The sequence below is a fragment of the Schistocerca americana genome, chromosome 1 (assembly GCF_021461395.2).
Source record: "Schistocerca americana isolate TAMUIC-IGC-003095 chromosome 1, iqSchAmer2.1, whole genome shotgun sequence".
Classification (NCBI taxonomy): domain Eukaryota; kingdom Metazoa; phylum Arthropoda; class Insecta; order Orthoptera; family Acrididae; genus Schistocerca; species Schistocerca americana.
This window is the reverse complement of record NC_060119.1, coordinates 856,721,732-856,739,054: the sequence shown is the minus strand read 5'-3', so window position 1 is coordinate 856,739,054 and position 17,323 is coordinate 856,721,732. Positions and strand designations below refer to the sequence as shown.

Sequence of the window (17,323 nt, the reverse complement as noted above, 5' to 3'; positions counted from 1 at the left end):
TGGCTTTGTAACAATAACCAAAACGGCCTTGCTGTGCTGGTACTGCGAACGGCTGAAAGCAAGGGGAAACTACAGCCGTAATTTTTCCCGAGGGCATGCAGCTTTACTGTATGGGTAAATGATGATGGCGTCCTCTTGGGTAAAATATTCCGGAAGTAAAACAGTCCCCCATTCGGATCTCCGGGCGGGGACTACTCAAGAGAAAGTTGTTATCAGGAGAAAGAAAACTGGCGTTCTACGGATCGGAGCGTGGAATGTCAGATCCCTTAATCGAGCAGGTAGGTTAGAAAATTTGGGAAATGGATAGGTTAAAGTTAGATATAGTGGGAATTAGTGAAGTTCGGTGGCAGGAGGAACAAGACTTTTGGTCAGATGAATACAGGGTTATAAACATAAAATCAAATAGGGGTAATGGAGGAGGAGTTTCAATAATGAATAGGAAAACAGGAATGTCGGTAAGCTACTACAAACAGCATAGTGAACGCATTATTGTGGCCAAGATAGACACGAAACCCACGTCTACTACAGTAGTACAAGTTTATATGCCAACTAGCTCTGCAGATGATGAAGAAATTGATCAAATGTATGATGAGATAAAAGAAATTATTCAGATATTGAAGGGAGACGAAAATTTAATAGTCATGGGTGACTGGAATTCGCGTGTAGGAAAAGGGAGAGAAGGAAACATAGTAGGTGAATATGGATTGGGTGTAAGAAATGAAAGAGGAAGCCGTCTGGTAGAATTTTGCACAGAGCACAACTTAATCATAGCTAACACTTGGTTTAAGAATCATGATAGAAGGTTGTATACATGGAAGAACCCTGGAGATTCTAAAAGGTATCAGATAGATTATATAATGGTAAGACAGAGATTTAGGAACCAGGTTTTAAATTGTAAGACATTTCCAGGGGCAGATGTGGACTCTGACCACAATCTATTGGTTATGAACTGCAGATTAAAATTGAAGAAACTGCAAAAAGGTGGGAATTTAAGGAGATGGGACCTGGATAAACTGAAAGAACCAGAGGTTGTACAAAGTTTCAGGGAGAGCATAAGGGAACAATTGACACCAGGGGAAAAAAGTACAGTAGAAGAAGAATGGGTAGCTCTGAGGGATGAAGTAGTGAAGGCAGCAGAGGATCAAGTAGGTAAAAAGATGAGGGCTAGTAGAAATCCTTGGGTAACAGAATAAATACTGAATTTAATTGATGAAAGGAGAAAATATAAAAATGCAGTAAATGAAGCAGGCAAAAGGGAATACAAACATCTCAAAAATGAGATCGGCAGGAAGTGCAAAATGGCTAAGCAGGGATGGCTAGAGGACAAATGTAAGGATTTAGAGGCTTATCTCACTAGGGGTAAGATAGATACTGCCTACAGAAAAATTAAAGAGACCTTTGGAGAAAAGAGAACCACTTGTATGAATATCAAGATGGAAACCCAGTTCTAAGCAAAGAAGGGAAAGCGGAAAGGTGGAAGGAGTATATAGAGTGTCTATACAACGGCGATGTACTTGAGGACAATATTATGGAAATGGAAGAGGATGTAGATGAAAATGAAATGGGAGATACGATACTGCGTGAAGAGTTTGACAGAGCACTGAAAGACCTGAGCCGAAACAAGGCCCCGGGAGTAGACAACATTCCATTAGAACTACTGACGGCCTTGGGAGAGCCAGTCCTGACAGAACTCTACCATCTGGTGAGCAAGATGTATGATACAGGCGAAGTACCCTCAGAAGAATATAATAATTCCAATCCCAAAGAAAGCAGGTGTTGACAGATGTGAAAATTACCGAACTATCAGTTTAATAAGTCACAGCTGCAATATACTAACACGAATTCCTTACAGACGAATGGAAAAACTGGTAGAAGCCGACATCGGGGAAGATCAGTTTGGATTCCGTAGAAATATTGGAACACGTGAGGCAATACTGACCTTACGACTTATCTTAGAAGAAAGATTAAGGAAAGGCAAACCTACGTTTTTAGCATTTGTGGACTTAGAGAAAGCTTTTGACAATGTTGACTGGAATACTCTCTTTCAAATTCTAAAGGTGGCAGGGGTAAAATACAGAGAGCGAAAGGTTATTTACAAGTTGTACAGAAACCAGATGGCAGCTATAACAGTCGAGGGACATGAAAGGGAAGCAGTGGTTGGGAAGGGAGTGAGACAGGGTTGTAGCCTCTCCCCGATGTTATTCAATCTGTATATTCAGCAAGCAGTGAAGGAAACAGAAGAAAAATTCGGAGTAGGTATTAAGATCCATGGAGAAGAAATAAAAACTTTAAGGTTCGCCGATGACATTGTAATTCTGTCAGGGACAGCAAAGGACTTGGAAGAGCAGTTGAACGGAATTGACAGTGTCTTGAAAGGAGGATATAAGATGAACATCAACAAAAGCAAAACGAGGATAATGGAATGCAGTCAAATTAAGTCGGGTGATGCTGAGGGAATTAGATTAGGAAATGAGACACTTAAAGTAGTAGAGGAGTTTTGCTATTTGGGGAGCAAAATAACTGATGATGGTCGAAGTAGAGAAGATATAAAATGTAGACTGGCAAAGGCAAGGAAAGCGTTTCTGAAGAAGAGAAATTTGTTAACATCAAGTATAGATTTAAGTGTCAGGAAGTCGTTTCTGAGGGTACTTGTATGGAGTGTAGCCATGTATGGAAGTGAAACATGGACGATAAATAGTTTGGACAGGAAGAGAATAGAAGCTTTCGAAATGTGGTGCTACAGAAGAATGCTGAAGATTAGATGGGTAGATCACATAACTAATGAGGTGGTATTGAATAGAATTGGGGAGAAGAGGAGTTTGTGGCACAACTTGACAAGAAGAAGAGACCAGTTGGTAGGACATGTTCTGAGGCATCAAGGGATCACAAATTTAGCATTGGAGGGCAGCGTGGAGGGTAAAAATCGTAGAGGGAGACCAAGAGATGTAAACACTAAGCAGATTCAGAAGAATGTAGATTGCAGTAGGTACTGGGAGATGAAGAAACTTGCACAGGATAGGGTAGCATGGAGAGCTGCATCAAACTAGTTTCAGGACTGAAGACCACAACAACAACAATATTTTCCTAACAGTCTTTCTTTCTTTAGAATTTCTTCAGTATCCTTCTTTCTACTTAAAATTAAAGCTTCTGCTCCATAAAGACATTCAGGTTTGATTACAGTGCTGTAACGTCTACGTTTAATGGATTTAGAAAGTGATTATTATAAATATTTTGTGTTAATCTGGATGCAGCTGCCAATTTTTGTCACCGAACTTCGTTTGCAGCTTCTTCCGGATCGCTTTCTTGTATGATCTCCCACAATTATTTAAATTGAGGAAGCCTTGTTATGTTTACTCATTTCGTGTTCAAAAACTTTGGTGCTTGCCTGTTACTTGTCATATATTCCGTTTCTTGAACGATATTTGCAGTCCTACTTTTTCCGCAACTTCCTTAAGAATTTAAATTTGTTTATTAGCTGTGGTAGTATCCCTAGCTAAAACTGCCAGATCACCTGCAAACCGAGGCAACCTACTGTAATATCACTTCTGCCTAACTTGAGTGACTGATCTACATTTTGATTCTATTTTTGCTCTCGCCACTCTGTAATTACCTTCACCAAAACACAGTTAAACAGTAATTGGAAGAGTCCATCTCCCTGTCTAACATCAGTCTTCATATTAAATGGTTCAGAAATTTTTCCCATGAATTTATAGCTAGTGTCGTTTAACGTTTTCTTAATCAGTGTTACAGTTTTATTATTTAGCCCTTGTTCCTTTAAAATTTAGAAAAGAGATTCATGACCAACTGAGTCGTAGGCCTTTTAAAAATCCACAAATGTACGTACAATATTGTTGCCAGAAATCCTTTGCTGTCTAAGGATTAGTTTTAAATTAAGAATTTGCTCCGTACCGGATCTGTTTTGTCTAAAGCCTGCTTGGTATTCACCAATTTAGGTTCTAACTGTCCTTGGGCTCGATCAAGTAAACATTGCGACAGAATTTTGTATGTGACTGGAAGAAGAGAGACTCTTCGGTAATTACTAATATCGGTTCTGTCCCTTTTTCTATGCAGTGGATGAATTAGGGCAGTTTTTCAGTCTTCAGGTATCTTCTCAGTTTCCCAGATCTGTCCTATTAGTTGAGTGACATTTTTTGTAGTGTTAGTGCCAGCTGATTTTAGTCGTTCTGCAGTAGACATCCTTCTACGGATGCTTTATTGTTTTTAAGTCTCTTAATTTGTTTAGTTATTTCCATTTCGTCAGGTTCTTTAGAGTTAGGGTTGATCTTATTAGTTTGCAGTGGTTGGAATTTATTCGCTGCTTCTGGGCAGTTTAATAGTTTTTTCAAAATAATTAGCAAGTACCTTACAATTTTCCTGGTTGTTAAGAGCCAAACTGCCATTTTCATTTCTAAGGCAAAAACTTTGAGGCTGGTAACTGGTTAGTTTTGTTTTGAATATTTTATAGAAGTTTTTTGGATTTGTTCTTTTGGAAGTCTTTTTATACTCTAAAAGTCAGGCATTTTCGTAGTTTCTTTTTGTCTGTCAGATTAATTTAGATGTTTCTTTTCTTACAGCTAGAAAGGTGTTCTACATATTTTCAGTTTTGTTACTACTCCAATTTTTGAATGCCTCATGCCTAGATTCAACAGCTTCTTAATTCCGCTTCTTTCGAAGCGAAATTAAATTTTTTGCGGTTCTGATGAACTTTTCTTTTAGGCTTTACCAATTTTTGGAATGTTTTTGTCAAATTTGCATGTTAGAGTTCGGGTTATTTTAGTAGAGTCAAATTTTGGCGTAACGTTTTTTATTTTGAAGCGCTTTTGAGGCTGAAGTTTTACTTTTATTCGTGTTAAATAATGGGGAGAATCAATATTAATCTCTTTCCTAACTTGGACATTTAAAATTTCTTTGTAGTTAGCGTATGAAATTGTTATATGATCGACCTGAAATTCCACAATGAATATATTGGGTGCCCGCCAAGTCTTTTGTTTAGAAGGATTCATTTTAAAACGTGTAGACATTACTTAAAGGTTAAAATTTTTGCACGTTTCAACAAGTCTTTGGCGATTTTGGTTTCCCCATTTACGCGCAGGAACTCCTCCCACTGTTGTCTTACATTTTTTCTCTTTACCTAATTCAGCATTAAAATCAACCATTAAAATTTTAACATGGTTTGAGGGAATTTTCGAGATGGTGCTTTGTAACGTTTCCCAAGCTTCATTAACTTCTTCAGGTTTTTAACGGTTATGCTCATTGACTGCTGTATGGGCATTAATTAAAGTATATGCTTTAGTTTCGCACTTAAGAGAAATTGTCAATAGTTTATTATTAACGGGTTTCACCTCCGTTATTGAATTTAAAATATTTTTTGGAGACTGCGAAAGTAAATCCCAGATTTGGTGTGTTATTAAGTATTATTTTATGAGTTTTAATTTTAAAAAGACGATAATTGCTGAAATCCATGGTGTTATCGTCCATCATTCGTGTTTCTTGAAGTCCAAAACTTAGAATCTCCTGTTCTTTTAATGTAGCGGTATCTCCCAGTTAGGAAGTTTACTTGGTTGCAAAAGTGTTTGTATGTTAAGTGTTGCAAAAACCGTATTTGTTTTGTTTTTAAGTTGGCCAGAGAACTCCGACTTCCTCTGTTGAATCACACTGCATTTTAACCTGGCCGCCTCAGCATCCGGAAGACCAGTTGCGTCAGTAATACTGGCGGTGGATTGACCACCTGGGGTAATATTGAGATTATCAAAATGCTCCATGATGATTGTACCTGGAATCAGGTGGGGTTGAGTAGACTCATTGAGTAAACTCAGACTGTTAAGACCGGAAGGGTTATTCCAGAATATAAATATCAGCCGCACCACTGCTGAACAGGTGCAACTGCCTTGCCGCAGTGGATACACCGGTTCCCGTGAGATCACCGAAGTTAAGCGCTGTCGGGCGTGGTCGGCACTTGGATCACCAGGGCCGCCATGCGCTGTTGCCATTTTTCGGGGTGTAGTCAGCCTCGTGATGCCATTGAGGAGCTACTCGACCGAATAGTAGCGGCTTCGGTCAAGAATACCATCATAACGACCGGGAGAGCGGTGTGCTGACCCTACGCCCCTCCTATCCGCATCCTCCACTGAGAATGACACGGCGGTCGGTTGGCCACTCGTGGCCTGAAGACGGAGTGCTTTCTTTATCACTGGTGAACAGGCGCTGGTCACTTTGCCGCTTGCTACAGGACAGACTCAAAGTGGATTTGGTTTTGTTTTGCCTTGGTCCGGACTGCTTATTTTGTATTCGGTCCAGTATCCGAGGTAAGATCGGCTTCTTAGACTTTTAGTTACGAAGTCTTGAAGCCTGGACTTTAGACAATTTATTGTACAGTTCTATTCCTAGATAGAAAATACTCTTCTGAATCTTATGTTTGTTATTTATGGGTAAATGTAAGTCCAGTATAGGTCTCGTATCACAGTCATGGACAGAGCTGTTTGTAGTAAGTACCTAGGTTAGTTTCTGTGTGCGTAACTTAGTGGGAATGTACTGGCACGGTGTGGTGCGGGAATCGCATCCGCTTCTACTGTGCAGTGAGCATTACCTAACGCATGGCGTGTGCCGCGCAGGTGATGGACATGCGGCAGTGGGCGGTGCGCTTTCTGCTGGGGTTGGCGGCGTGGGCGGCATGGGCGGCGCCGGCGGTGGGCGGCGGGCTGCTCTTCCCTCGGGACTCGGAGTCCCGCGAGCTGCGCTCCCTGGACGGCGTCTGGAGCTTCCGCCTGGACCCCGGCACGCAGGGTTACGACGACGCTTGGTACTCCGCCGATCTCAGCCAGGTACGCCTCGACACGTGCTGCCAGCAACCAGGATGCCACCTGCACTCACGTCGATACGTCTTGAATCCTCAGTCGATAATGTGACAACAAATCTGGCCCTGATCTCCTTAAGAAGGTCCCACGGCAAAGACACTAACTCCCTCAGCATAATGCAGCAGAAAGTAAGGTCACATCCATTAATTCAGTTCAAAATGGGGAGAGGGGTACGGCAAAATCTCACCAAACATCATTTAAATGGGGGGGCGGGGGGGACAATCAAGTTATATTCATGTGGGTTCCTGGCTATGTTGGTTTGCCTGGGAATGACGCTGCTGATGCTGGAGCCAAGGCCGCCGTCCATCTCGGTTGGCCCGCCTCTTGCTCTGTTCCCTCACAAGATATTTGCACTTTCCTCTATCAGCTTATCGCGTCACTTCGGCATGACCATTGGTGCTCCCTTCATGGGAGGAAACTCAGAGAAGTGAAACCTCTCCGAACAGCCTGGTCGACTTCCTCCTGGCCGTCTCGCCGTGAGGAAGTAACGTTGGCTCGGTTGCGAATAGGGCACTGCCGCTTTAGTCATCGCCACTTGTTGAATGGCGGCCCTGCACCCAGCTCTCCTTTCTGTAGCCAGCCATTAACAGTCAGACATTTTCTTATCCTCTGCCCCTATTTTAGCCACTTACGTTTCAGTGTTGGGCAGCCGCCCGCTCTGCCAGACATTTTAGCAGATGACGTGCGAGCTGTGGCTTGCGTTTAAGTTTCTAAAAAGCAGTAATATGGCAAAAGAGATTTGATTTCTACCTGGTGACTCCGGTTTCTTGTCGACGTCTTTTAGATACTCTTCCGTAACGTCTTGATGTTTTAGATTTGTTTTTTCTTCCTTTTTGTATTGGACCTCGCAACGGTTTTTTCCCCTCGCGGTCCCAGCATTCTCTGGTTCTTTACTGGGCGTTTATGACCTTAGATGTTTTGCGCCCAAAACCCCACACAAAAAAATGCGGGGCAATGAAAATCTCATGTCAACTTATTAGTTCAGAGAATTTACATTATTATAACTGATAACATTTTATTTTATAGAATTAATCTTGAGCACAGACAATACTATAGTGTCCACCAGTCTTTATGGGCTCTCTAACCTGAGTGCTTTACACGAGTCCATGCTTGGGATTCCCCGATATGGAACAAGTGCCGTGAAACGGTCAGATTTCATTCGGTTAGTTCCCTTCCGCGCTGGTCGAAATCACTTAGTGTTAGTTAGTGACTCAATTGCGATATTCTGCAACGCATATAAGGCCGATGTTATTGTGTTCAAAATCAATTTATATCAAAACTTCGTTAAAGCTTATGTTACGCAGCACACCGGCAAGTCGAAACAAATTCGCCAGCAAGAAGCTGATATTTTGTGGAAGCTGAAGTTCACCGACAAGAACTATCTTACTGATGACATAAATCAGTAGACTAGGAATCTACGTAATCATATTGTTCAAGTACAAACGGTGTTGTTTTTCATCTGCAAAATAAGTCAAGGTCCAATGACGTTTAAAGTATGTATTACATCAAAGAATGTCAATTTTTTCGTGGCCTTTCAAAACGATTAATACTATTGTCACGGAGCCTTCTTCTCCATCTGACTCTGCCTGTCTGTCTGAATACTACTCAGGACTGACATGTTTAAAATAAAGTGGTTTTAATAACGTGTTAAAAACACTGTTCAATACACTTAATAAATCCAGGCACTACATTTTTTCCTGTAAAATTAGAGACAAAAACAATAACTACGTTTTAGATGGACTATAACGAGCTTTTATGTTAATTGTCTTGGAAGCTGCCAAACAGCAGAGAATTTCAGAGCATATCCATTGCTATAACGGATATCATTTTGCTTTATAGGATTAATTCCGAACAACCTAATAGGTGATCTAGTGGTATGAAAAAAAACCATGAACACATCAAAAAAATACAATTAGTTAAGAATTACAGAGTAAACATCACGTGAGGGGAAGAGGGGGACACTAAATCTCATCAAATTTCACTAAGCGGGGACGGGGCGTCCCAATAAAAACAAAAACTCTCGTATTTAATGGACGTCAGCTATACTCGTCTATTATTCATTTTTTTAAAATACCGTTCCAGAAACGGAAATAATTAACACTAAACCTATAGATCACTTAATACATAGCGCATATAAACACTCTGGACAAAAATTTAGTCGCCCTGGGGTGACTTTACGCTAATACCGTGTAACATTGCCTCTTGGTTGCATAATACCCTCAATTCACCGAGGAAGGAAATCTACAATTTTTTTTTCAGCTACGCCGTATGCAGCTGACGCCACTGATTGATGATTACATCCCGCAGTGTTACCATTGCGGGGCTGTTGATCGCTACGATTCACAAGTTAATTTCAGACATTTCATATGTTAGTAACATCAGTTGATTTATCGCGCTAATGGAGGTGCAATGCGGTTGCCGTAGTTTTTATCAAACCAGGAACGTATGCATGTGGGCCCGTGAATACGTCTGTTTATATTGGAAGATAGGAGTGTTCTTGGCACAGTCATCACGTGGATATAGAAAAAAGGACAATACTTAATCACTGAGAACATTCAGTTCAAATCGGATTCACATTCACGATATCCCGAATGACTATACCCAAGTGCTGGTACGACAAACACCCGCCAAACATCACAGCAACACTTACAGTCCAAAATACACCTTCCACACCACTCGTTTTTAAAACGCCTCATCTGGTCGTCGGTGCACTCCACACCTTGCAGTATTTCAAAACACGCGCACTCGCAACTCCTCGAACCACACTACATGTCCCTTTCAGATACTATCTAGAAAAGAATTGTTAATTATAGGCCTCTAAAGAAGTTGTTGTTAGTCTAATTTTATCTTTTTACTTCCGCAAGGACCAGATACGCAGATTCCTGAAGAATGTTCCCTGAATTCACATTAATAATCTGACTACTTAATTTTCTAAGTAGCTTTTCGGTAGCTATTAGATATTTGTCTTCGAGCGTCCACTATTTCAGATTTTTCAGGTTATAAATCGCCCTAGCTACGAGTGTTGATACAAAGTGATGAATCCATTTCATTCCCTGGAAGTTACCTCAGAACGTGAATGTCACTAACCTTGGTGTTAATGACAAGAGAAGACGAGCTCACGTAAAGCGCAACAAAAAAGGTTGAATGTCGCTCTCAAGTAACGCAACTGAACATAGAATACGACCGAGCGAGGTGGCGCAGTGGTTAACACACTGGACTCGCATTCGGGAGGACGACGGTTCAATCCCGCGTCCGACCATCCAGATTTAGGCTTTCCGTGATTTCCCTAAATCGTTCCAGGCAAATGCCGGATGGTTCCTTTGAAAGGGCACGACCGGCTTCCTTCCCCGTCCTTCCCTAATCCGATGAGACCGATGACCTCGCAGTTTGGTCTCTTCCCCCAAACAACCCAACCCAACCCCATAGGATACGAGCGTGAAACTGTTAATCGAATGCAACGCTATGTCAAACTGTTGCAAATCACACCTCATATGTAAGATCTGTGCAGGAACAAATTTCTTGGTCGTTTGTTACCTGTTCTGCCTAATAATCTATAAACATTTAGCATGTGTTGTGAATGCAATGGTCCGCAGTTATGTAGTCTCAGTAGGACGAAATCTCGGTGTGACTACATCAGTTTCAACTCATCCTGCTTGCCGATAGTCGATTATAAAACGCCATGTGCAGAGTAACGCCCAATTCAAGCGCACCATTCTGTGGAAGTGCATGAGAAGCATAACATGGAGACAAACACAAACGCCTGAAATTGATAACACCTGGAAAAGGTGTGAGTTAATGTATTTGCGAACTCTAAATGCAATAGATAAACAGTATAATTTACCGATACATTAGTTTCACAACCTTGTCGTGGTGGCGATGAATAAACAAGGAATAACATTAGCTAACATTCCTTTTGAAAAACGTCTCAGATTTCAAAGGAAGTAAAATTACAGAGTCCCTGGAAACTTGGCATTGAATGGAAAAAGTTACTTATAAGCCACTTAAGTTTACAGATGCTTAATAGAGACGGATTCAGACCAAAAAGTGTTCTGTAAAAAGTGAAATGTGAATAAAGACTCGATATTCTGTATGTGAAATCTGAACACAAACTACATGTAAAGAATACGAGTGAACCTAACCTGACTTCTATCATATTTCGCAGTCATATGAAGGCAGCTGCAATTCTTGCGGCAGGCTAAGCTTCATACTAGCGATGTTTGCTGGTAGAAGGCATCCAGTCTATACAAATGTCTGCAAAACTACTTGCTACAACGAGCTGTACAGGACGACGAACAAGGAGAAAGTGATATCTTTGCTCAGCAATCCGTGGTAGACCAAAACTGACTTTCACAGTTTAGCGTTCCTGTCTGCTGAAAGTCAGTCAAAGCTCTCCATTCGCAGAAAGATTGACTGATACTTTTTAGTTTTGGCAAAGATTTCTCATGTTGTCAGAAAAAGGCGACACGAGGCTGAATGTCTCTGATCAAACAAATGACATTCTACACTGCACAGTCTAGTAGCAGGGCTGTGTATGTTCTGCCATAAACTGCTGACTCAGCACCTGTCAGCGTTTTTTTATCTGCGGTTTCATATTGCAAGTGAGACACTCATGCATGTCATATTTCGCTGACAGCAGCATCAACACTTCCTTATCTCGAAGGCCATACTGGGAACCTCATACCAAGGCCGGCGAGGGGAGAGGAGGTGAGGGAGGGAGGACCAGGTATCATGTAACATCAGTATCAGCTTGTTTTTATCGTCAAGGCCATTTCAGGACTCATGACGTCAGCATAACCGCATCTGGCCACTTGTTAAGGGCAGTTAGGGGGAGGGGAGGGGTAGTGGGAGACCCCCTATTTACCATATATTGTGAAACATCTCACAACTGTCAACCACAAATTAAATATTGCCGCATCTAATAATCTGTCTAACTTATTAAACTACATGATTATCGAAATATAAGCAAAATTGCTACCAAAATTCGATTTCATACGCCTTGCAGGTGCATCGAACCATCAAAATATACCTAACGCCACCCTCCATTGTTTTATATTCTAAACAAATGCCACAACACATATTAAAGTAGTGATATTCTCTATAATGTACACACATGTAGATGTGAGGGTTGTAATGTTCTAAAATTTTTGGATCACAACGGGAAACATTAGAGATTCTGCCAACCCATGATGCTACCACAGCTGAAACAGACACATTATATCAAGCCCTCAGACACATCGTTCATGTTGTGATGTGTATAAATTAATGATGTGTTCCACAAAAATTGGCGGCGAATAATAATATAATAGTATAATTTAACGATATATTCCGCGACTTGTGTGTGACAGAGTGCCAAATCACAGAGACTTAAACCATTCTCCGTCATAGAAATTACGCATTTAAGTGGAGTTACTGTGGTGTGTGTACGAAAAAGAAAACGGGAGATTGAAGAGATCGAAGCCAAAAAACGAAAACTGGTGTATATAGCGAAGACAGCTGTCGTAAAGAACAATAAAAACTGAAAACAGAATAAGGAAAAGCTATTACAGATGTGCAGGCAAAGCGTACATATTGTTTTAAACAGAGACTGTTAATAGCACTGGGAAGTGGCCATGTGTTCGAATCCTGCCCGGAAATGGTGGATTGGAACATGTTTACAACAATAAAGAACGCACGAAAAGTCTGTTTACAAAGCTCCATTCCCACCTGGATCTTCTCACAATGGATGGTTACATCATATCCAAATGTGTTAAACTGAATATTATGTACCTAGCAACAGAACAACCACTTGCAGAGTTCAAAACCAACGGAATAACAACATATAATGGCTGCTCGTTTGCAAAAGTTGTAAACATAAAGTTCTATGTTGAAATTTCACAAGAATGTGCAGCAGGAGAGCCGGGAGCGTACACCCAGGAAGATGTGAAGTGTTATAACAATAATGTTATGCACGAAATGAGAGATAAAAAATTAAAATTCGCTATGTTCTTGCCTAGAAGAACTGCTGGAAACAACAGAGCTAATTGTCAAAGCCATAAAAGAGATAGTTTTCAGGAAAAACCTTGATATGTATTGGATTTCGAGAACGTATCTTCCTTGTACCTGTCAAATTACTGGCTGAAGAAAGGGTTAGGACAGTTAAATGTAGATATAAATTATAAGTTAAAAATGAAACTAGATGATATTAAAACTACACCAAATAAAAGTAAAGAAAGAGTAATTTTCTGTGTGTGAACGTACAGACAAGAATAAAGTTTGACAATATATTACGCTTTCTTATTTACTGTCCTGGCGAAATCCTAAAGAATCTTCCATTTACGATGATCTACGTGTGTGGGATGTGGATAGTTGTAAAGGTAGCTGAAAGTTTAGCGACCCCCTACATGACTTCGAAGTCCTAAATTTCTGGTTTTCTTTTCTTTCGCATACGTACCATGCTTAGGGGCTTATCACTCAAGTATGCAAACTGCAGAACACCACACATAGCCTGACATTTTTTCTGTTCGCAGAGATGCTCACCATTGGAATATGACAACCGGCTGCTACGGAGCAGTTCAGAATTACCACTGCAAGCTGCTAATGCATCAGTTTTAAACTCGGGAAACGGTTGTTACGTAGTTATCGACAGAACTTACAAGTCGTATTTATTGGAACAGAATACCACTGCATTTGGAATACAAAATGCACAACAGAATCTTATAGCTGTAAACAGGATTTATCGTGTGCTTTACACTGTGCAAGACTTCTTTAAGTGTATTGAAGACCATCTAACAGTATTTGCTGTGTGCTCCGCTCTACTCTGTGCCAATTGCTTGCATGTTAACGAATAACTTACAGAACAACAATCGTTGTGTAAGGTTTAACATAGTTTCTGCTGCTTGTCTACTGGCGTACAGGTAGGGCAATAACTATATTCTATATGGACACTGCTATAATAAGCTACTCTGACTGCCATAGAATTGCTGTATTAAAAACAGGGGATGTAGGAAACATTGTTCTCCACGATACCGTCAGCGGCGCAGTCTGTCCATTGCGATATTGCACTCTGTCACAGACAAACCGCGGAATATGCTATTAAATTATCCTGTTGTGATATTATTCGCCGCCATTTTCCGTGGAAGATGCTATGACATCATTAATTTATACACAGCATATAACGAACATACACTTTCGGATAACTGAAATAATTGATGACACCTATTCCTAATGTCCCTGTTGTCCGGAAAAAAGCATCGGTTCCAAAGAACAAATTAAATCCAAAAGCATGTAGAATCAGTTATAGCCGGATCGTTATTGCGCGGATGCAACTTCGCAATAACGGTCGAAAGAATTTTGACAAATGATAAAAACTGCAAAGTAGTTAGTGAAATTGCAGATAATGAAGTTAAATATTTTTTAATACAGCTTGTAATGTTAATAGAAAACGGTCGCCAGCTGACTGTGTTAATCAATTTGGAAAAGTATTTAAGTAACAATTAAAGCAAAACCATCAGGCGGGAGTCGGCACAATAACACTGACTCGAGCTCAGATTCAAAATCACAGTTAGCAACATGAAATAAATCTAATCGTGAAATCAGGAAAAAAAAAAGAAGAATTGCACTAAGCGTATACACTTGACTGGTAATTGTTTGGCAACCAGTCTGCGTAATAAATAGCTTTGCGCAGCCTACTATGATACCTACTGTTAATATTTCTGTTCTTAAATAAATGTGTCATACTAGTGCGTAACTTTCATTAAATAACTACTGATTAACGTTTGCTTAAAACTCTTACGTATTTTGGAAATGAGAGCAAAGATTAGTGATCACACAAGGAAATTATACATTCTCATGTACAATAATCCTTGAAAGCTCCCTTACATTATTTTTTCATAGTCACTGAAAATTCACCGAGCAACAAAGTCCATTATCTTTAACTATTAGTCTCAATTATTTTTTAAGTTTTGACAGCCTTCATTGTTATACACATTATCAAAATTAAATTAGCTCAGCAATTTTAGTCTTTTTATTATCAACGGCAACACTCGGTTTTAATTAATAATGATGGGGTATGACCCTACTTGGTAACTGTTCAGGTTTAAGCACTTGTAGCACAGAGTTAACGTTAAGCTGGTAATTGTTCACAAAATGAAACTACTATACTGGCCAGCCTTGATACATTTCTAAATATTAAAGTCGGTCTGATCTTAGTTCAATGAGTGGCTGCTGGTGCTGCTTAAGGTACTAATCGCCGACAATGCATTTAATTCCTCTTGATGCTTTTTGTACTGTGCCCAATTAACACTGTAATTATGCCTCGACATAGCATACAATTCTTTCAGTTTGGTACCTGACAATGCGCCACACTACACGCTGCTAGCAACAACTGCGCCTGAGTGCTTCTGTCTGACTCTACTGCACAAGAGCTAGCAGCAGACTCAATTGCACTGTGTGTATTGCCGCCCAGCAACAATGTTCCCTACTTCAAATATACTCTTTGTTCACAATAGTAAATCGCCCTGACTAGACCAGCGTGTTTACTATATGTTATTACATAATTCTTTTCCAGCTATTGCATTTAAATTACATAATCATGTTCATTCATAATAATATTCACAAAAAACTGACAAAATATATTATATAAAAATTACGTCAGTACTCAAAATAAGAACATTAATACAGAGAAAATTCTTTCGTTAGACATTGTGTTGTGTGACAAGCATACATGAGATTCACATACTATTCTCGCGAAACTGCATTACAAATCAACATTAATGGAACCAGCCTTCTTTGGTAATTGTATGAAGTATTTACTAGGTGGAGTGTAATGTTCGCTTGGAGGTGATATCTAGCATATACAGTGACAACTAGGGTTATACTATTCGATGAGACAGTAGGCGTTGTCTGTTTAGTATGAGCAGCCTGAAACTGTACAGTAAAACTTATATTACATATACCAAATCACAAGCCCAGGGGCAGGCAACGTTATTGGTATCTCCCTTATTGATTTTATAAAGTATCTAGATGTGTGACTCCAGGAAACGTTTACGTCCGTCTTGACTAAAGAACATATTGTCACTAGGCTGGAGTCATCTAGCGAATGGATAGTGTGTTTGATCTTTGTGGGAGACTGTTTAGGTATGTACAAGATGACCTGTATCTTTGTTTTCAACTAATGTGTTATAGAATACAATTACGTCACTTCGGTATTTTTGCTGCTGTGATCACATTATTTTGTCCCTTACATATTTTTAGATTACTGTGAGCAATAACAGAGGAAAAATACAGCATATAAAGCTTTTAGAAAGCCTTGTGATTGCAAATTGCTTTCATTTGCATAGTCTCCAGTAAGCCTGTGTCATTTATAATAACAGCAATTACTGGCAATCAGTAGTATCCTTTATTGTGTTTCTAGTGAATAAGACGATGCATTATCTTTGTCCCTTGTAAAACGGTTCTTGAGAACAATGTAAATGTGGAAATATTTAATTTAGGCTGTGTTGTGACTTACATCAAGAGTAGGCCTAATTAATTACATTCAGTTTGTTATTTGCTTGCTGAACATAGTATTTTTTGCCAACACATGTTTTCTGCAGTTATAATTATGATCAAGTTAGTTTTACGATATCGAATTACTGGGCCTAACTTACAAAATGTCAACTGTTATCCGACATAGAAATTTAGCATTGGGGTACATATTTCAGAATTTTGATCACTGATTTGCCAAATACGTATATATCTGGAAATTTACTCTATTTACCTTTTACATTGTAGATGTATTTTTGCAGTATTGTAGCAATAGATTAATTGATTTGAGTCTTACAGCGTTTTTCATGTCTTAACCTCAACAAACAATATAAACATCGCACTTTTCGCGCTACCGACGTATTTTGCAGACATTTTAGAATTTTTTTCAACTTTCAGATATGGAAGATAATTAATTTAAGGCTCTGATGTGTTTTTTAATTGTGCACCTGTGAACTGGTGGCAATACGAAATCGAGGTTCACAAATCAAACTTCACTCTTTTTATAATGCAGCCATCTGCTGGTGCCACTAAGCACTCATTTTCTACAGTGCCGCTATCTGTTAGTGACAGGAGCGAGGAGGATGTGAAACAGGACATGATTTCAGGGTTTGTGGGATAGTATTTCAGGTAAAACTCGTTTTCAATAAATATGAATTCCTAATTTGTTATTTATATTTTATAAGCAAATGTTGCTTCTTAATTTTTTGTAGAGAAATATGCTATCTGCTCATTCCAGTATTACATGGTGAATGACATATAACTTCAAATGAAATTTTCCATTGTGTCTGGTGACGTAATCTGCAAACGAATATTTGGGAGTCAGTAATGATAACATTGCTGACGAAGTTTTCGACACATCAGGTATTTTACCGTATTTGGCTGTCACTGCCTCTCCTCCCCCCCCCCCCCCCCCCCCGTGGCATTGGCACGTGGCCAGATGCGATGGTGCTGATGCCATGATGTCC

The 17,323-nt window shown here is 39.8% G+C and overlaps 1 protein-coding gene across 2 annotated transcripts in view; it reads left to right on the top strand.

Moving 5' to 3' along the window:
- LOC124546839 (beta-glucuronidase-like) overlaps positions 1–17,323 on the top strand; it is a 375,007-nt gene that overhangs the window by 235,984 nt on the left and 121,700 nt on the right. For both annotated transcript variants that reach the window (XM_047125067.1, XM_047125068.1), the window contains exon 2: positions 6,612–6,821. In XM_047125067.1, the coding sequence (XP_046981023.1) occupies positions 6,612–6,821 (210 nt within the window). The remainder of the gene's footprint in view (positions 1–6,611; positions 6,822–17,323) is intronic.